General features: G+C 48.9%; 1 protein-coding gene across 2 annotated transcripts in view; it reads left to right on the plus strand.

Moving 5' to 3' along the window:
- LARGE1 (LARGE xylosyl- and glucuronyltransferase 1) overlaps positions 1-17,403 on the plus strand; it is a 530,062-nt gene that overhangs the window by 483,186 nt on the left and 29,473 nt on the right. For both annotated transcript variants that reach the window (XM_036902848.2, XM_036902849.2), the window contains exon 11: positions 13,757-13,920. In XM_036902848.2, coding sequence (XP_036758743.1) covers positions 13,757-13,920 — 164 coding nt within the window. The remainder of the gene's footprint in view (positions 1-13,756; positions 13,921-17,403) is intronic.

Below are 17,403 nucleotides of genomic sequence, written 5' to 3' on the forward strand. Positions count from 1 at the left end.
TATCAGGGCGACTGGTCACAAGACCACCCCTGCTCTGGTATTTGCCCCCAGGTCACACTGGACTTACCTCCAGCCTCTGTCCTTCTCCACATCACCCTCCGTGCCTTCCTCAGTGTCTGCCCTTCCTACCACTGGCAACTGGGGAAAGAAAACCATTAAGCACTTGGACTCCATCTCAGAGTCTGGGAAGCACTGAGAGGTTTGGACAAGCACTGGGTTCTGATTTTTCCTTCCGATCTCTTTATTCAAATCAGTATTTGTCACCAGCATCAAAGTTTGAGTGCCCATTTGGCACTTTTTTGTAAATACTAAAGGAAAACCGTTCTCTTGCCTCTTTTTGTTCCCTGCATGAAAGAGGCTCAAATGAAAAGCCTTGCAGAGCAAAGCCATTGGCTAATCACCCACATCGTGAGTTCCCAGGGTACACTGCTCAGTCTTACAAAGTGGGGCTTGGGCTCCCTTTCTAATGACTCACCAGCTTTTCCTACCATCAGCTTCCCCTGGTGGGTCATCAGGGTGGAAAACTCATCAGTGACCCTTCTGGGAATCTGTGATTGCATTTGTTTGCTCAGAAAGCATGCATGAACACCGGCCATCTGGCAGGCGCTGCGCAGGGCTCTGGGGTTGAAATTCGAGTCTGACCCAGTCTCTGCGTAAGCTGTTTGCTGCACAACAGGTGTTGAGCCTCTGTGTAAGGTGTTTGCTGCACAACCATGGGGAGCCTTCTGTGGGCACCCATCACAGCTGTCGCCCCAGTGCTCCCCCTGACACTGCTCAGTCGCACCCACTGCCTTTCTGTTCCTTCCACACTCCAGGCTCACCCCCACAGGGGGCCTTTGGGCTGGCTCTCCCTCTGCCTGGAGCACCCTACCCCTCTGGGGTTAAAGGTCTCAGATGTGGCATCTTCAGAATTTTCTCTGACCTGCCCCTCACCTCGAGTAACCCTTTAAGTCCCTCTCTGTGATGTGCCCCATTTTCTTGCCATCAGAGCATTCGCTGCTCTCCACAGTTACTTGGTTCATGTAATCTTTTTCTAGTTTCTTCCCAAATATATGACCAGATCATAAGATGGTTAGATTAGAGGCTGTGTCTGTACTGTTCACCCCTGGTGAATAGTAAATTGTAACTCAGTTTACAATTTTCCCTAGCATAGAAGGAAGCACCTAATAAATATTTATTGAATGAATTGGACAAATAAGAGAGAAGAATGCAGGACCAGGTAAAGGGCAGAGCAGACGAAGGCGCAGACTGTTCATAGAGAACATGCTGGCAGTTCGTGTATGGGAGCAGAGGCACCCTGGGAGAGGGCAAAGAGTGAAGCTGACCGGAAGGCCTTAGGGGTTTAGACCTCATCCTGACAGCAGTGCGGAGCTGCCAGAGGGCTCTCATCACATCAGATTTACACTGGAGAAGAAGCACTCTGTGCAGAGTACAGTGAAAGGGCCAGGTTGGAGGCCGGGGAACCACTTAGAAACCGTTGCCCCATCCTAAATGAACAGACTGCCCAGGGGCTTGACCTAGGGCAGCAGCAGTGTGGGTGGAGAGAACAGGTGGTTGGCTTTGTGGGCACCAAGAACAGGGCAGCAGGGGCAACCTGCACTCATAAACCAGGAAAGCAGGTCCCTGCGCCCTGCTCCCGCCGGGGTCTCTGGCTGAGCTGGCCCACAGGGGCAGTAGCTAGGGCAGGGGGAAAGTCTGTCACATCAGCACCCCTGGAGCCACATCCCTGCAGGGAGTTCCACCCGCTGGTCTTTGCAAGCGTGTCAGTATATCTACAGACACAGCCAGAGGGAAAGGGTGAGATCTTGGATCTGGTCCCAAGCCGTGTGCTCCCAGCCCTGTGATAAGAGGTCATTACAGAGGTAACAAATGTGCAGATGGTGGTGTTTTCAAGAAATGGAGTCAGGAACCTGTTCACTGGGCTGTGGATACCAGGTGGGAAAGGGCTCCAAGGGCAGTGTCTAAGTCTCAGGACTCATTCATTCCCTCGGCAGATAGTCATCAAACGGTTGCCAGCCACGGGGCTACTGACCCAGGGGGAATGTTGCAAATCAAAGCCCAGCTCTCATAGTGCTTGTCTGGTAAGGGACACAGACAAGCAGGGGATGGTTATCCAGTGTGAGACGTGCTGGGATGGCCGTGTGCTTTGATAGCACTCAAGGAGGGCATGTTAAACACTAAGGTAGAGAAGATGAATCAGGGAAGCCTTCCTGGAGGAGGTGAGATTTGAAGGATGAATAAGGAGGAGTGAGGGGTATGGGGAGTGGACTCACTGGTAGGGAGGGAGTAGCACATGCAGTGGAGACCAGAGGCAGACAGGAGCATGGCACCTTCAGATTCGAATGGCCGCAGTGTGAGGACAGAAGGGCTACCCAGGTTCACTTCTGCACCATCATTATTATTTCATTGTAGGGGTGGGGCGGGGAATGATGATAAGACTGTGAGCTCCCTGGTCATCCCAGGTCACTCACTTAATAGATACGTAACCCCAGGGAAGGTCATGTGAGCGCACTAGGCCTGGAATTCCCCGTCCTGTAAATGGGGGCAGTGGTGCCGCTCTCAGGGCTTCATGGGTGATTTATGTCAGGTCACCAATTACAGGACTCAGCCGCAGGAACACCGTGTGCACCGGGATGCATTTTCTCCCAAACCACAGTGCCAGCCTATCTGGTATTAGGTCCAAATCTGTTTCACAAAAGGTTTTCAGGCTTTATTAATATATTTTTTGTTTTTTTAGGAAAGCCTGGCAGGGGAACTGGGAGAGTTGTTCAGGACTTTGTCTATAAAGCATGTGAGTGGCTGTCCCACCAATTCAGAGACTCCAGATACAAGGAGAGGTCCTTAGGCAGGCCTTGCTGCTAAAAAGAATACAGATGTAAATGCAGGAAGGCAGGGGAGTCATCTCTTCTGTGGGAAGCTAAGGTGCAAGGAGCAGGCCCCCATTTTAGAGTCTGGGTTTGGGGTCCTGCTCTAGGACAAGACGGAAACACAGGCTCTGACGTTGGTGTAGAATGACAGTGGCTGATGGGACATAGCCACTCCTGTCCCATAGCATTTCTCCCCAAAAACCAGTAAGTGACTTTGTGTAATTCAATAGGCATGCAGTAGGCCCTAGTTATTATTACCTGATTAAGTAGCAATGGAGGCCAGATTTCTATACATTAGCATTTCTTTACCTTTTCCTCAGCAACCCAGCCCCTCAAGCATATCCAAGAAACCCTGGGACTCCACAGAACACAGTTGGATAATCATGAATATTCTCATCCCCTAATCCATGCAAAAGTTCTTTTGCAGCATCCCAAACAGGCATGCATCTGGCTTTTTCCAGAATCTTCCCAAAGACAGGGAGCTCACCACCTCCAACAGCTTCTCCACTGTTGGTATGCTCCAGGTGCTAATCCATTCCTCACGTTGAGCTGAAATCTCCCCTTCTGTAAGGAATCCACTAATCTGAGTCCTGTCTTCCAGAGCAGTGAAAAATAAAGACACCCCCTATTGTCCCTGACAGCCTGGCTGGTGGTAGAGCTTGTTTCCATACTGTTGTTAGTCAGAAACATGCATCCCTCCCCAAGCATGGTATTTATAGAGTGAGGCTTTATCAAGAGTGCCTGCTGCACTTCAGGGAATTTTCCAGATAAAGAAAGCTCCTCTTTAAAAAATGAAAAGCCATTAAAATATATATGCTGTAACCAATTTGGATGAGAATCTTGCTAAAGTACATGGGCTTCCTTTAGTAATTAATCAAAGTGCACTAAACTCAATTTAAAATTTTCAGTGATTAAGGTTGCCCTGAGTAGGCTGTGGGGGTGGGAGCTGACCAGAGGAGGAGGGGAGATGCTGTTTATCCTGGCAGGAAATGGCCTCGGACAATTTGCTGCCTATTCTGCAGATTTCTTTCTGACAGCTGTCACTTTTGGTTCATCAGCTCCAGAACCACCCTTTCCGGGCTCACCTCCCTGGGCATCCTTCCCCTGGCAGCCAAAGAAAGAAAAACCAATGATATTTAAGTCCAAAACACCAATAGGAAAATAATTATCCATTGTTGTGTTGGAAGTTAAATTGTGAAACAGAGCAAATATCCAGAACGTGCAAAAAAGAAAGAAACAACAAAAGACTGGACACAGTGAGTTTTCACATTTACATAGGATTGTAAATCAGTAGATGGTGTTGGCAGAATTAGAGCTTCCTTATCCGGTATCCACAGCAGACATGACTAATTGATGGCCCGCCCTTTCCACCTGGGCTCAGCTCTAACCCCAGTGTCTATGCCAACACAGCCCTCCAGGGAACCAGCCCAGTCCCCAAGCGATGACACAGGACATGCGATGCCTGTGGCTCATCCCTGCCCTAGATGAGGCACTCTGGTGTCTCCTGCATTGGGACAGCTCTCTGTGCTGTCTTTAGACCTTGCTCTGTTTCCTCCTAGCCTTTGACAATTGGAGATTTACTGCAGGGAAAGGCAACAAATCCTCACCACCCTGGAGGCAGGGAGGCAGTATAAGTCACATTTCACAGATAAGGAAACCCAAATACCCACGAGTTACTTGCTGCAAGTCAAACAAAGCGGTGGGGCCAAGATTGCAAACCAGTTCTCCCCAACTCTGGAGGGATGAACTGGGCCATGCTTCCCAGGTGGGTGTGGCTTCATATTTAAAATGAACATAATAATAACTCCAAGGCATTCGGCTGTCCTCCAAGTTGTCTTTACTTGTATAGTCGTTCTTACTCTTTTAGCAAACCCTGCAAAGTAGTTATCATGTCCGTTTTCTGGAGGAGGGCATGGAGGCTCAGAGAAATGACATCATGGGGTGTCTTGGTGGCAGTGCTGGGACCAGTATCAAGCTTGACCCAGAGCTGAGTGGTCTTTCTACAAGTATTTAAAATGCCCCCTGATGTAAAATTGCCCTAGCTGCTCCCTAGCCCAGCACCCAACCTATCTCCCAGGGGGCCTCCCTTTATTGTTCTCCCTGGCTCTTAGCACCTATCAGTACATTGCATTCTCAACTTCTTTATTTTGTTGATTCTGTCTCCCTGTCACTAGAACGGAAGCTGGGATCGCAGGGTTTTTATCCATTTCATTCATAAGTATATCTCTGTGCCTATAAACTACTGCCTGGAACCTGGTCTGTGCTCAGTAAACTTTTTGAATGAATGGAGTATTATATCCTTTTCTTGAAGCATTTGTGACAGGCTGGAAAGATCCTTGTCCTTGAAATCAGAAAACCTGGCCCCAAAACTCGATCTGTGACACTGAACATAACTCTCCCCTTCCACAAGACTCGGTTTCCTCACTTGTAAAATGGTCAGTAAATAAGCCCAGCCCAGGCTGTTCTGAGGGCGGCAGGGGTTACGTTGTACAAAGTGCTGTACAGCCTCCAGGCCTGGCTCTGAACCTTGGCCTGAAGGCTCGTCCTGACACCTTCTCTTCCAGCTGCTCTGAGAGTCCTGCCTTACTTCTGAAAGGAAGGCTTCCAGCCCAACTCCCTGGTGCTGTCAGGGTGGTGGGCCACCTGCGGGGACACGTTCCCTGAGAGTAAGCCCACCAAGAAGAAGAAAAGACCACAGCATCACCGTGGCTCCGTTAGAAGTTAAAAATAAGACATGTGCATATACACAGATACTGGAAACGCTTTCCGGCATCACTGTGCATGGCAGTGCCAGGGAAGAGATGGCTCTGAGGAAGCAACTGTAGCCCAGAGAAAAACCAGAATGTGTTATTGCTGTCACGTGCGAGTGGCACGTCACCAGCTCTTGAATCACGCTGTGTGTGTGTGTGGCAGCAGAGCCCAGGTGGACAGCACCCAGAGCCCTCAGACAGGCTGCCCGAGGCCAGCTCCAGTGCACGTTAGGTTCCAGAGCCTGAAAGATCATAGTGTTTGCCTGGGAGGCCAGGAGAGAGCATAAAGGCTGCAGCCACAGGGTCAAGATGCTCAGTGGGCCTGTCGGAGCCACAGGCATGTCGCAGCCATCTGTCTGTTTTGTTCCTGTCCAGCTCCAGCTTGCACACGTCCCTCGTCCACTCTGGATGTAATCTGTCCAAACACGCCAGGTGCTCTACCCTCCTGTGCCTTCCCTGCCCTCTTCTCCTTTTGGCCAACTCTTCCTCCACCAACTGGCTCCCTGTGTGTTGTTTAAAAGGGCAGCTCTGGAGCAAGACTGCCTCGTGGGGAATCTTAAGGAATACAAACCGGGATTTTAGGCCATTTACATAAACCCTCTGTGCCGCAGTTTTCCCATCTGCAAAATGGGAATCATGATTACTCCTACCTGACAGGCTTCACAAGGGCTAAATAAGGTAAGACAGGTCAGGAGCTTCGCACATACACATAGCACATGCCCTCCCCAAATTAAATTTTGTTTATATTGAATACACAGCATTATCATTGTGAGCTTGCTTTTTGGTTCCCCCCGCCCAGACTCTGTGAGTGATTTAAGTGTAGAAACTGGGGTTCATTCCCCATTCCTAGCACAGAGCTGGGCATAACAGAACGGCCTGGCGGTTGTGTGTGATATATGAATACTGACGCACAGGAGGGAGGACACCAGGCGTTTTTCACCTTTATTTCCTCAGAGGCTAGGACAGTGCTGGGTAGACTCTCTATGAGCCTTCGTGGAATGGGCCTGAGTCGTGCCTCTTCCCCCCACGAAAGAATGGAAGTGACCTCTGGTTTGGTTTCCTTGGTAAAAAGTGCTTTGGGTTCCTGGAACTCCAGTGATTAATATACACAGTAGGCAGCTGAGGAGCTAGTATCTCTCTCTGCCTGTCTGTGTGGTTTGAGAAAGCGTAACTGTTTCCTGGAAGCCACAGGGAAGGGTCCCGAAGCAGGCTTCAGGAGACGTGTGTTAGAGTTCCCACCTTTCTGAGCAAATCCCTGGCACCCCGGTTTCCTCACCTGTCAGCTGAGGGCAGCATGAGCCCAACCTGCCTCATACAGAAGCTGGGGGATACAAATGAAGTGAGGGCTAGCAAGCCTAATGAAAAGTGGGAGCAAGCTAGAAGGATAAAGCAGCATTCCTGGGTTATTTTATAGTATCAGTTATTAGCACTTGATGTTTCTACTCATTGTGCCAAGGGATCCGAAGGAGAGGTGTCACAAGAAGAAGTGGGTGGCTTCAGGGTCCTTAGTTGGTCTGGCATACTCTGTCTTTATCACTTAATGACTAGGAGAGTTCAAGCCAGCATTTAGTTAAGGTAACAAAAGCAATGGTAAAATGGCCCAGCATGCTCGAAGGTTATTACATAGAGCCCAAGTGAATGTTCCTGATTGGCAGGTGGCTTCTCTCCAGGTTCAGAGGCCCAGACTTCTTCCCTCTTGTGGCTGTGCCATCCACAGAGCCTTGGACTGGATGCGCCTACTCGGGCTGACGGGACTGTGCATGAGCCAGTCTTGACAGTGGTGCCCACGGTAGAATCTGCCCACAACGTTCTGCTGACTAGAACCTGGCCACACAGTTACCCTTAAGCGCGGGAAGGCTGGGGATACAGCCCAGCTGTGCACTCAGGTAGAGATGAGAATGTAAACGTTGGGGAATGCAGAAGGTCTCTGCCACTGTGGGAAACACATGCGTTCAGTCCTCCAGTCACAGAACCATGTAACATCAACTAGGAAGAGCCTCCGAGGCTGATTAACAAGGTACTATAGTGACTTGATCACATGTAAGAACTCCTGGAAATTCACTTGGAGGAAATACCTCAGCTGCTGTGTTCACTCACTGAGTGACGTTGAACAAGTGGCTAAACCTTTCAGATGATGAACACCTTCACCAATAATGTGAGGCTGATAAGAGGTCCCTAGCCCACAGGGTTGGTGTGAGTGTTGGAGAAAGTGCTTGCAAAGCTCTCCACACATTAGCTGGCCTAGTGAGCGTGTGATCCTGGAGAGTTATTTTATGAAGCCCAAACTCCTTGTCTTGCTGTTGGGAGAAATGACTTGCTCAAGGTCACAGAAAATAAGTGTCAGAGGGAGCAGGTCTCAGTTTCTGGTGATCTCTCTCTGTAGTTTTCCCTGACTTTGAACACAAAGTCCATTAGGCCATAGCCCAGGGACACACTCCCAACCCGTCTGGATCCTCAGGCCCGACCAGCCATCATCGCTGACAGCTCAGAGGTCAGTCTAGGCCACTGTCCTTAAGGATGGGAAGAAATAAATGCAAACTGCTAAAGGGCCATTTTCCCTTGAGTCCAAATCACCCTATGCCTCAGCTGGCTGCCCAAAGAAGCAATTTAGCAAATGCATTTTGTCCCAGAAGAAATCTGTCTTTTGTTTCTGTGACTTGCTTGTCGGGAGCGCCTTACCCTCGGGGCCGGCCAGAGTGTGTATGGTGGCTAATGAAAGCCCTCCCTCCAGCTCAGCAGCTCCCTGGAGAAATTGCCTTCCCTAGGTGAGGAGGCTGTTTTTAAGCAGTTCTAGTCTTCCTCTTGAGACACTATCAGCTGTGCATCAGCAATAAGCAGTCCTAGATTAGAATATGAAAAGGTGCTAATGCAATCATGATAACATTGCTTATGTTCGTGGAGCCCTTTACAGTTTACAAAGCCCTTTTACATGCATTAGTTCATTTGAGAAAATTGCAGGGAATTAGTTAAGTACCGAAAAGTATAAAGAAGCCAATACAATTTGTGATTTCCCTACTCAGAGAAAAGCTCTGTTAACGTTGAAATGTGTTCCCTTTATCTTCTGTGTGGCATGTGTTTGTCTGTTTGCCTTTTTGCTAAAGTGATACCATAACTGCACATGCACTTTTATGGCCGGCTTGTTTGCTGAGCATTGCACCTTCTGCCTCCTCATGTGATCCTCACATCCATCCCCTGGGAGAGAAACAACTGTGTTGTGAAAATGTCCCTGGTGTGAGGTCAGAAGACTGGATTCTCAATCCAGATGGCTTCTCTGTAGCAACGTAACAGGCAGATTACTGAAACCTTCTGAGCCTCCATTTCCTCCCGTAAAACAGGTGTGTGCTGAAGGATTCCGTTATCACACCATCCACCTGAAAACATCGGCTCTACACCTGGCACACAGTACATGCTTACTGCATATGAGCTGAGCCAGGGTGCAGCCCACCATGTGGCTAATTAGTGTGAAACCTCAAGGAAGGCATCTGGTTGGTCCAGAGTCCCATAGATTCTGACGTCATATGCCTGATGTAAGACCCGAGGTGCTTTCCACAGTACGCAGGCTCAGTATCAGACAGTAGTATCCCCTCGGCCCTGCCCGTGAAGCACTCTGATGGCCACAGGTGACCTTGGAAGGTGGATGCCCCTGAGCCATTTATTAGTATGTTGAAATTCACAGATGGAGGCTGCTCATCCCCCGGGACTGCTGGCAGACCCCCCCCAAGCAGAGCAGGCCTTGGGAGTCCCGGGAGCACTCTCACCGATCACCTGAGGACACCCAGCAGGGGCTTGCTGGGCAGGCAAGGTGCTCTCGGTGTTCTAGGTACAGGGAGGAGTGGGACACAGCTCCTACTTATGGGGCCCACTCTGGGGGGCTTTTCACCAAAAGACTCCTAGAGCTGTTTACCATGGGATGGCGTTTTCCCCTAACTCAAGGGTACATGCCTGTGTGTATAGAGAGAGACCCCCAAACACGCATGGATTTCTCATGGTCTGGTCACTCATTTTCTTTTTTTTCTTTCTTTTTTTTTTTTTTAATTTTGTTATCATTACTCTACAATTACATGAAGAACATTATGTTTGCTAGGCTCCCCCCTTCACCAAGTCCCCCCCACAATCCCTATTACAGTCACTGTCCATCAGCATAGTAAGATGCTGTAGAGTCACTACTTGTCTTCTCTGTGTTGCACAGCCCTCCCCATGCCCCCCCACATTATACATGCTAATCGTAATGCCCCCTTTCTTCTTCCCCCCTTATCCCTCCCTTCCCACCCATCCTCCCCAGTCCCTTTCGCTTTGGTGACTGGTAGTCCATTCTTGGGTTCTGTGAGTCTGCTGCTGTTTTGTTCCTTCAGTTTTTTCTTTGTTCTTATACTCCACAGATAAGTGAAATCACTTGATACTTGTCTTTCTCCTCCTGGCTTAGTTCACTGAGCGTAATACCCTCTAGCTCCATCCATGTTGTTGCAAATCGTAGGATTTGTTTTCTTCTTATGGCTGAATAATATTCCATTGTGAGGATAACCTTCTCCTTTGCAGGCTCATCAAAGAAAGACCCTTTTCTCCACTCACACATGCCTGTCCCCCCTTCCCCCCATCACACACACACACAGACGCACACACATATCCTATTCTCTCTTTGCTGATGTGGAAGCCATGCACTAATGTCAACACATTACAAACAACACACCACCACCAACACCCCCAGCAGCCCTGCTCCTGCAGAGAACTTTGCAGCTGTGTGTTCTCTACAGGAGAATAATGGCTTGGGTGCTTCTGCAGTGCAGGTGACAACAGAACGGGGATATCAGTTGGTTAAGTTTCCTCCTGGGAGACACTGTTATGGTTTCCAGGCGTGTGTGGGTACCTCAAGGAGAAAGACCTGGGGACTATCTGACAATCAAGAAACAGCCCTCGGCTCACCTTCCCTGTCCTCTGGCCTTTGCCATGACGTCTCCTTTGGATAATGTTTGAAGACAGAAATCATCCACTTGGCTGTCTTCAGGGGCCCAGGAGGTTCCTGTTCGTTTATTATAACTGTGCTAATAACAACCATGATGATAGATGATGTCTGTTGAGTCTATACTTCATGCCGATACTGTACACGTCAAATGCAGAATCTCTTGGAAACCTCCAACCCCCACACCTGCCCACCTTCAGTAGATACTGTTATTATCCCCATTTTACAGTTGAGGAAACTAAAGCTCAGAAGGGTTAAGTAACTCAGCCACTCTACCAGGATTGTCCACCTGGAGTGGGATGGACCGGTGACCTCAGCCTCTGCTGTGTCTGCTTCTTGACCAGAGCCTGAGAAAGCATCCTTCCCGGAGAGGCAGCGTGAGGGTGGAGGGACACAGACGCAGATGTGACCTCCTTGAGCAACCTCAAGATCTTGAAACTGCTTTTCCAACTATCAAATGAGGCTGCACATGCCGCATCAGAGGGCTCTAAGGGAAGGGAACCTTTGCACCCAGCACCCGGCACAGAGCCTGGTATGTGCTTATTTGCTGTCCAAAGCCTTTTCACCCATCACAGACCCTGAAACTGCAAGTACAGGAGCAAATAATGAATGGGCTTAGGAGCAAACACCTTCTGTGCATGACATTAGAGGGTACAGAAGGAAAATTAAGAGGATGGGCCTGACCCTCACACGGATTATAGCCCTCTTCCATGCTGAAGATGTTTCCTTGTTGAGCACCTGTCATGCAACGGGCACAGTGCTAAGGGCAAACTGAAGTGTCAACAGTCTTCACCAAGGAAGTTGCCTGTCAACAAATTCATTTCGAACTGATGGGTGCTTTAGTAAATTTATGACTAGAGTGTTCTTGGAGCACAGAGCAGGGCCAGCAAAGGTCTCACAGAGAAGGTGCCATGTAAGCTGAATCTTGGAAGGTAAAGAGAAGGTCCCCTGGTGGAGAAGAGTGGCCGAGGTGAGGCAGAATATGGTAGAGGGGGAGGATCTTGTGCAGAGTCACAGAGGTGTGGAGGGAAAGGCGGGTTTGGGGAGCAGAAGATCACTGGTGCCAGTAAAGAGTACATTGGGAGCAAAGGGTCAGAGAGGAGGTGAATGATTGTCCACGAGGATCTGGGTTCAGCCCTGCAGAAGGGTCACTTGGCTCATAGGATCTTGGAATGAGAATCCCAGTTTCCTGTCCTTACATTACTTATACTCTTGGCATAGTGGAACTCTTCAAAAAGGCAAGGACATCAAATTAGACTTGGAAAGCTAAAGAATATCCCTAATTACATCCTTTTTAACATCTGAAATTTTGAAAGTTAGCTGGGAATATCTCATAGATCAGTGGAACCCAGCTGATTGCCCAAGTGGCATTCGGAAATACATGAGTGCATTTGGAGTTCCACAAGGCTGTCTGCAGAATGTTACAAGCATTTAGAGGGCAGGAGCCCAGGAGGCTCACCGTCCTGTGACTGTGGAACGGGCTCACACAGTGAAACAGCAGCCCACACAAAATGCCAACGACACCCTATCGGTTATATTGCTCCAAACCTGTACAGCCTCAGCAGCATACAGTGAGAGTTGTGTATTGAGGCAGTTCTGCTGATCTTGGGCTTCCTCCCATGACGAGGGCAGTCGGGAAGACTGCCCTGCCCCAGGTGTCTCTCATCCTCCAGCAGCTGAGCCCAGGCATTTTCTCATGGCAGCAGTGGATGCCCAAGAAACATACACCTCCTCTTGAGGCCCAGTCTCAGGATCGGGGCAACATTGCTTCCCCACCATTCTATCAGCCAAAGCGAGTCATGGTCCAGGGTTAGGGAAACAGGCCCAGTAAAAGGTAGTGAAACAGGCCCAGTAAAAGGTCCTGAAAGTCATATAACAAAGTGTCCAGATATGGGGAGGAGAGGAGAATTGGAGCAATTAATGCTATCACATGCCATACCACTCATCTTGAGAAATGATGCCATAGCTTCATCTATCAAGACAAAGGTCTTAACTGATGTTACACAGGAAGTGGTTTAATGTATTTCTTGATTACTACATATTGGCTTGGAGACTTTTAAGATAAATACACCTTCTTGGAAAAATGTTCTATTACATTCAGCTACGTTAGCAACTCCAGCCACTGTAAACTTTAATCTATATTCAACTCTGTGGAGTTGTGTGATAAATGGGGCAGATGTAACAAAAGATATTGGAACCAGCCATGGGACCCTTGGCAAATTATTTTTTTAAATCTATTGTATTGAAATGCACTTTGCATATGATGAATCCACCCATCCTGAGTGTACAAATGTGTACACCCATGTAACCATTGCTCTAGAACATTTCCATCACCCAGAAAGCTCTCCCTCCTTTTCCACCACCACACATGCACTGATCTAATTTCCATCACTGTCAAGGTTCTTTTATTTTTTCATTGCAGAGTTTTTCCTCTGCAAAGAGGCACAGTGACACCTGCGTGGGGGCATGGGGTGAGGTTTACACGAGGCGGTTGCCTGTCGGGCAGCTGCGTATCTGCAGGTCTGGGTGTCTGTGTGTGTGCACCAGCCCATGTCCAGTGCTAAGTCCCTACCTTCTAGCAGATCAGCGTGCTCTTTGCTCTTTCACTCGTTGAGATGCAGGGAGTGTTGAGCTGGTGAGGAACTTCTACCAGCAAGACTTCCATGGAGTTTGAAGAGAAAGAAAAGAGTGGGTACCAAGACTCTGATTAAACCTGGAGGAAATTAAAGGAAAAGGTTTTGTGGTTTCTTCTGGGCTTCTTTTGGTTTTCCCTCCAGGGCCTTGTAGAAATTGAAGTCTGGGGGAGCAAAGCCTCGGGCCATGCAGAGGGACTGTGCTGTCCGGTTTGCAACACTCTCGTCTTAGCTGGTTTCCCCCACTTTTGATACTGTTGGGCTGGGTCACCTAGGAAAATGATTTTTGTCTGCTTAGGAGGAGACTGGGCTGGTGAAACATCTGTCACTTGTCTCCACCTCAGCTCAGAGGGGACTCGTTTCTGAGATGGTGAGGGCAGCTGCTCATCATCACAGCCTTTCTGAAATTAAACTGGAAAGGAAAACCGGCGATCCCGTCCTGCTCTGTTTGGCCCATCCTCCATCCAGCGGGTAGCAGACTCGGTGGACAGCCTCCCGGGTCCCTCGGGACTGTCCTTCTTGACCCCATGCCTCTCTCCTGCCTCTCAGCTCCAGAAGCAGCTCTCCGAGCTGGATGAGGACGACCTGTGTTACGAGTTCCGGCGAGAGCGGTTCACCGTCCACCGAACCCACCTGTACTTCCTGCACTACGAGTACGAGCCCGCTTCAGACAACACAGACGTCACCCTGGTCGCCCAGCTGTCCATGGACAGGTATGGCAGCCGGGCCCCGCCCCCACAGGTCCTCTCCCTGCTGCCCTTTGCCCGCTCAAACGGAGAAGGGAGAGGGGGCCTCACAGGCCTAGGATATTGAAGCCTGACAAGGTGGGACTATGTCTCATCACCTCTCTGTCACTGAAAACCAAGGGCTCTTGTCTTGGTGGTGGTGGTGGTGGTTTTGAGGATAGAGGAAGAATTGATTCTGAAAAATAGAACTCTATTCACATTATCTCAAGGGAAAGAGGGTGCATTATAGGGAAACATCGACTGAATTGAAATCACTGCTTCTTTTCCTTATAAGCATATTAATGCAACAAACATTCATTGAGCCTTTATAGGAAGAACCCATGTGAGTCCCACTCTTCTGTGGCTTACCGTCTGTGCACTGTTCTCAGCTGTGGCTGGGGACAAATTGAATCACCTGAGGAGCTTTTCAAACAAATTGATGTTCGAGTTCTGTTCCCGACCAGTTAAGTAAGAACTTCTGTGGCATGAAGACCTTGCATCGTTTTAAGTTGGCAGTGTGCAGCCAGGGTTGAGAATATGGGACTCAGGGTAAGAAAGCAATAAGTAATTAAGTAAAATGATTGGAATTGTGGTAAGTGCTTTGAAGGAACTGAGATAGATAACAACAAGGTCAAGTGAGTGACCTTCTTTAGGTGGTGTGGTCAGGAGAAGTCTCTAAGGAGGGGACATTTCTGCAGAGACCTGAAGGATGAGAAAAGGAGTCAGGCATGAGAGTTGCTGAGAAAAAGAGTTTCCAGGCAGATGAAATAGCAAGTGCAGAGGTAGAAAGGCCTTGCATATTCAAAAACCTGATAGAAGACGAGGGTGGCTAAAGCCTAACAGGGGATCAAGAGGAAGGTGGCATGAGATTAAGGTTATAGAGCTTAGAAACTCATAAAATATTTAGATTTTATTCTAAGTGTGGTGGGAAATTATTGAAGAAATTCACAGAAGTTACACAAGTCTAATTTATGTTTTTGAAAACATCTCGCTGGCTTCCAGGAGATGAATGGATTCAAAGCCCAAAGGTCACTCACTCAGGGCTACACTTATTTATACCTCACTGTCCTGTGCATTCCCCTCCCACCTCAGCTGATTGGCTTCCTCGTTGTTTTACATGTGGCCCAAAGTGGCTGCCTTTGCCCCAGTGGCCTTCATGTCATTCCCCCTAATCTCCCACAATTAGGAAGGGAGTTTAATTGGCCCATTAGAGATTCCATGGGATTATTTTCAGGGTTAAATGAGTTCATGCCTCTAAAGTGCTGAGAACAGTACCTGTCACACTTATCAAGGGTTCAATAAATGTCAGTTGTTATTGTTGTGAATGATTGAAGAATGAGCGACCGAATGAAAGAACAAGCACTTGGACAGGAAAAGGTTCACATGTAGTAAGTAGTCTGAGGGTTCAGACTAGTGAGTGACGGCTTGCATCCTGAGGCACCCAGGAACCATTCTTGTTGATTGGTTGAGTATGGCCTGCAGAAGAAAGTCCTTGCTCTGACACTCCCACACCCAGCTTGTAAGCAAATGATTGTTTACATCACTAAATGGCATCATTGACTGGTAGTTTCCTGAAGATTCATGGTCCCCCAGGACTCCTGTGCAGAAACCCAGAGAACCTGCAGACCTTAATAGATCAAAAGGCAAGAGCACAGAGATTCTCGCACCAGCTCTAACTTTGATTTGCTGTGTGCTCTCAGGCAAGATCTTTCCCTTCTCAGTTTTCTCATCTCCAAAATTCATGTGGCTCGCTCCACAGATAATATGTAAACCTCAAGTTCTATCTGTGCATGGCTGTTGTAGGACTGGGAGGATGTCTCAGAAGACACCCTGTGCCTGCCTTCCATCAGGGCACAGTGTATACAGGGCTCAGTGTATTGGCTTTCTGTTGTATGACAGATTGCCACGGACTTAGCAGCTTGAAAAACACACATGTATTACTTATGGTTTTGTGAGTTAGGAATCGATACGTGTTAGCAGGGTCCTCTGCTCAGGGTCTCAGGACTGAATCGAGATGTTGGTTGGGGCTATGAGCTCATCTGAGAGGCAGAGTCCACTTCTAAGATCATTCAGGTTTTGGCAGAATTCAGTTCTAGGACTCAGGCCCTGTTTTGTTGCTGGATGTTGGCTGGGGTTCTGAGCTCCCAGAGGCCACCCTCAGGTCTTAGCCTTGTGGCCCTCTCACTGCATGGCAGCTACTACTTCAAAGCCAGCAGGAGAGTCTCTCTAATCTGTCATCTCCTGTATTCACAGGAGTAATATCTTGTCACATTCCCAGGTTTTGTCACCCTCAAGGGAGGTGTGCACCACGTGCATGCACCAGGGGCCAGGAGTCTAGGGGGCAGGTTAGAATTCTCCCTGACACAGACAGGTAACAGGTTCTTACAATAGAGAGATGCTTTGGGAACCCACGGGAGGAGCCCCCATCCCAGCCAGGGATGGAGGAAGGAAGAGACAGGGAATGTGTCCAAATTTGGGGGAAGGAGAGCACCTGCATTTCATCAGAGGCTGGATAGAAAGCACAGAGGAGAGGGGGCTTCCCACGGGGGAGCGTGCAGCATATTCGAGGGTCAGAGTGGACACCAGGCCTGCTGGGAACACAAGGTTGAGTGTGGCTAGAGCTTCGGGTGTAGATGAGGGAGAGGAGAGCAGGTGAACTTGGCCAGTAAGGCAGGGCCTGGATTCCAGAGGACCTTGGGGGAGTCAGGGCAGGTGGCCAGCAATTCCAGCTCAAAGCTTTTGGGCTCCCAGAGAGGCTTTAAAAGGGGGCTGACCTACACCAGCATCCCAGAGCCACCCCAAAACTTCTGTGTCCCTCTGGCTTCTCACCCTGCTTCTGGGTTGGGCGCCCAGACTCTGCCCTTCTAAGCAGTGCAGTATGGGTCAGCTGGCCAGAACAGTCCTCTCTTCACATTTCTTTTTCCTTCTCCTCTGTGCTATTGAAAGTGCAAATAAAATCTAATCCTTGATATTCATGCTGAATAAGGACCTAGATTGGTCGTCTGTTCTCCAGGCAGCAGGAATGCCCCTCATGCCCTTCAGATAAGGGCCCTGCAGCTCAGATACCCCAGTCTGCCCAGGGGAGTAAGTTCCAGGTAACCCCAGGTTCCCACCTTTCAGAGCATCCAGGTTTTCCTTGGTCATTTCCATGCCCCCTGTTAATGCATTCAGTTTATCAACGAAATAGAGGCAGACAACCTCCCAACTCAGTGGCTACCTCCAAACTCAGGAGAAAATGAAGTTTGACCCGTGGACGAGTCACTCTCTAAGCCTCAGTTTCCTCACCTGTATTCTGGGAGTGATAATTACAGTCGCTCCCCACTGAGGTTGTTGTGAAGATCAGATGAGGTCACCAGGCCCAGGCCTTGGCCCAGGCATGCAGTCAGTGATGTTGGTACCCAGTATAATGTCAGCACTAGGGAGCAACATCTTGGTATCTGGGGTCCTGCACAAAAGGACATGAGACTTATG

Source organism: Manis pentadactyla, chromosome 10 (genome assembly GCF_030020395.1).
Source record: "Manis pentadactyla isolate mManPen7 chromosome 10, mManPen7.hap1, whole genome shotgun sequence".
In the NCBI taxonomy this organism is placed as follows: domain Eukaryota; kingdom Metazoa; phylum Chordata; class Mammalia; order Pholidota; family Manidae; genus Manis; species Manis pentadactyla.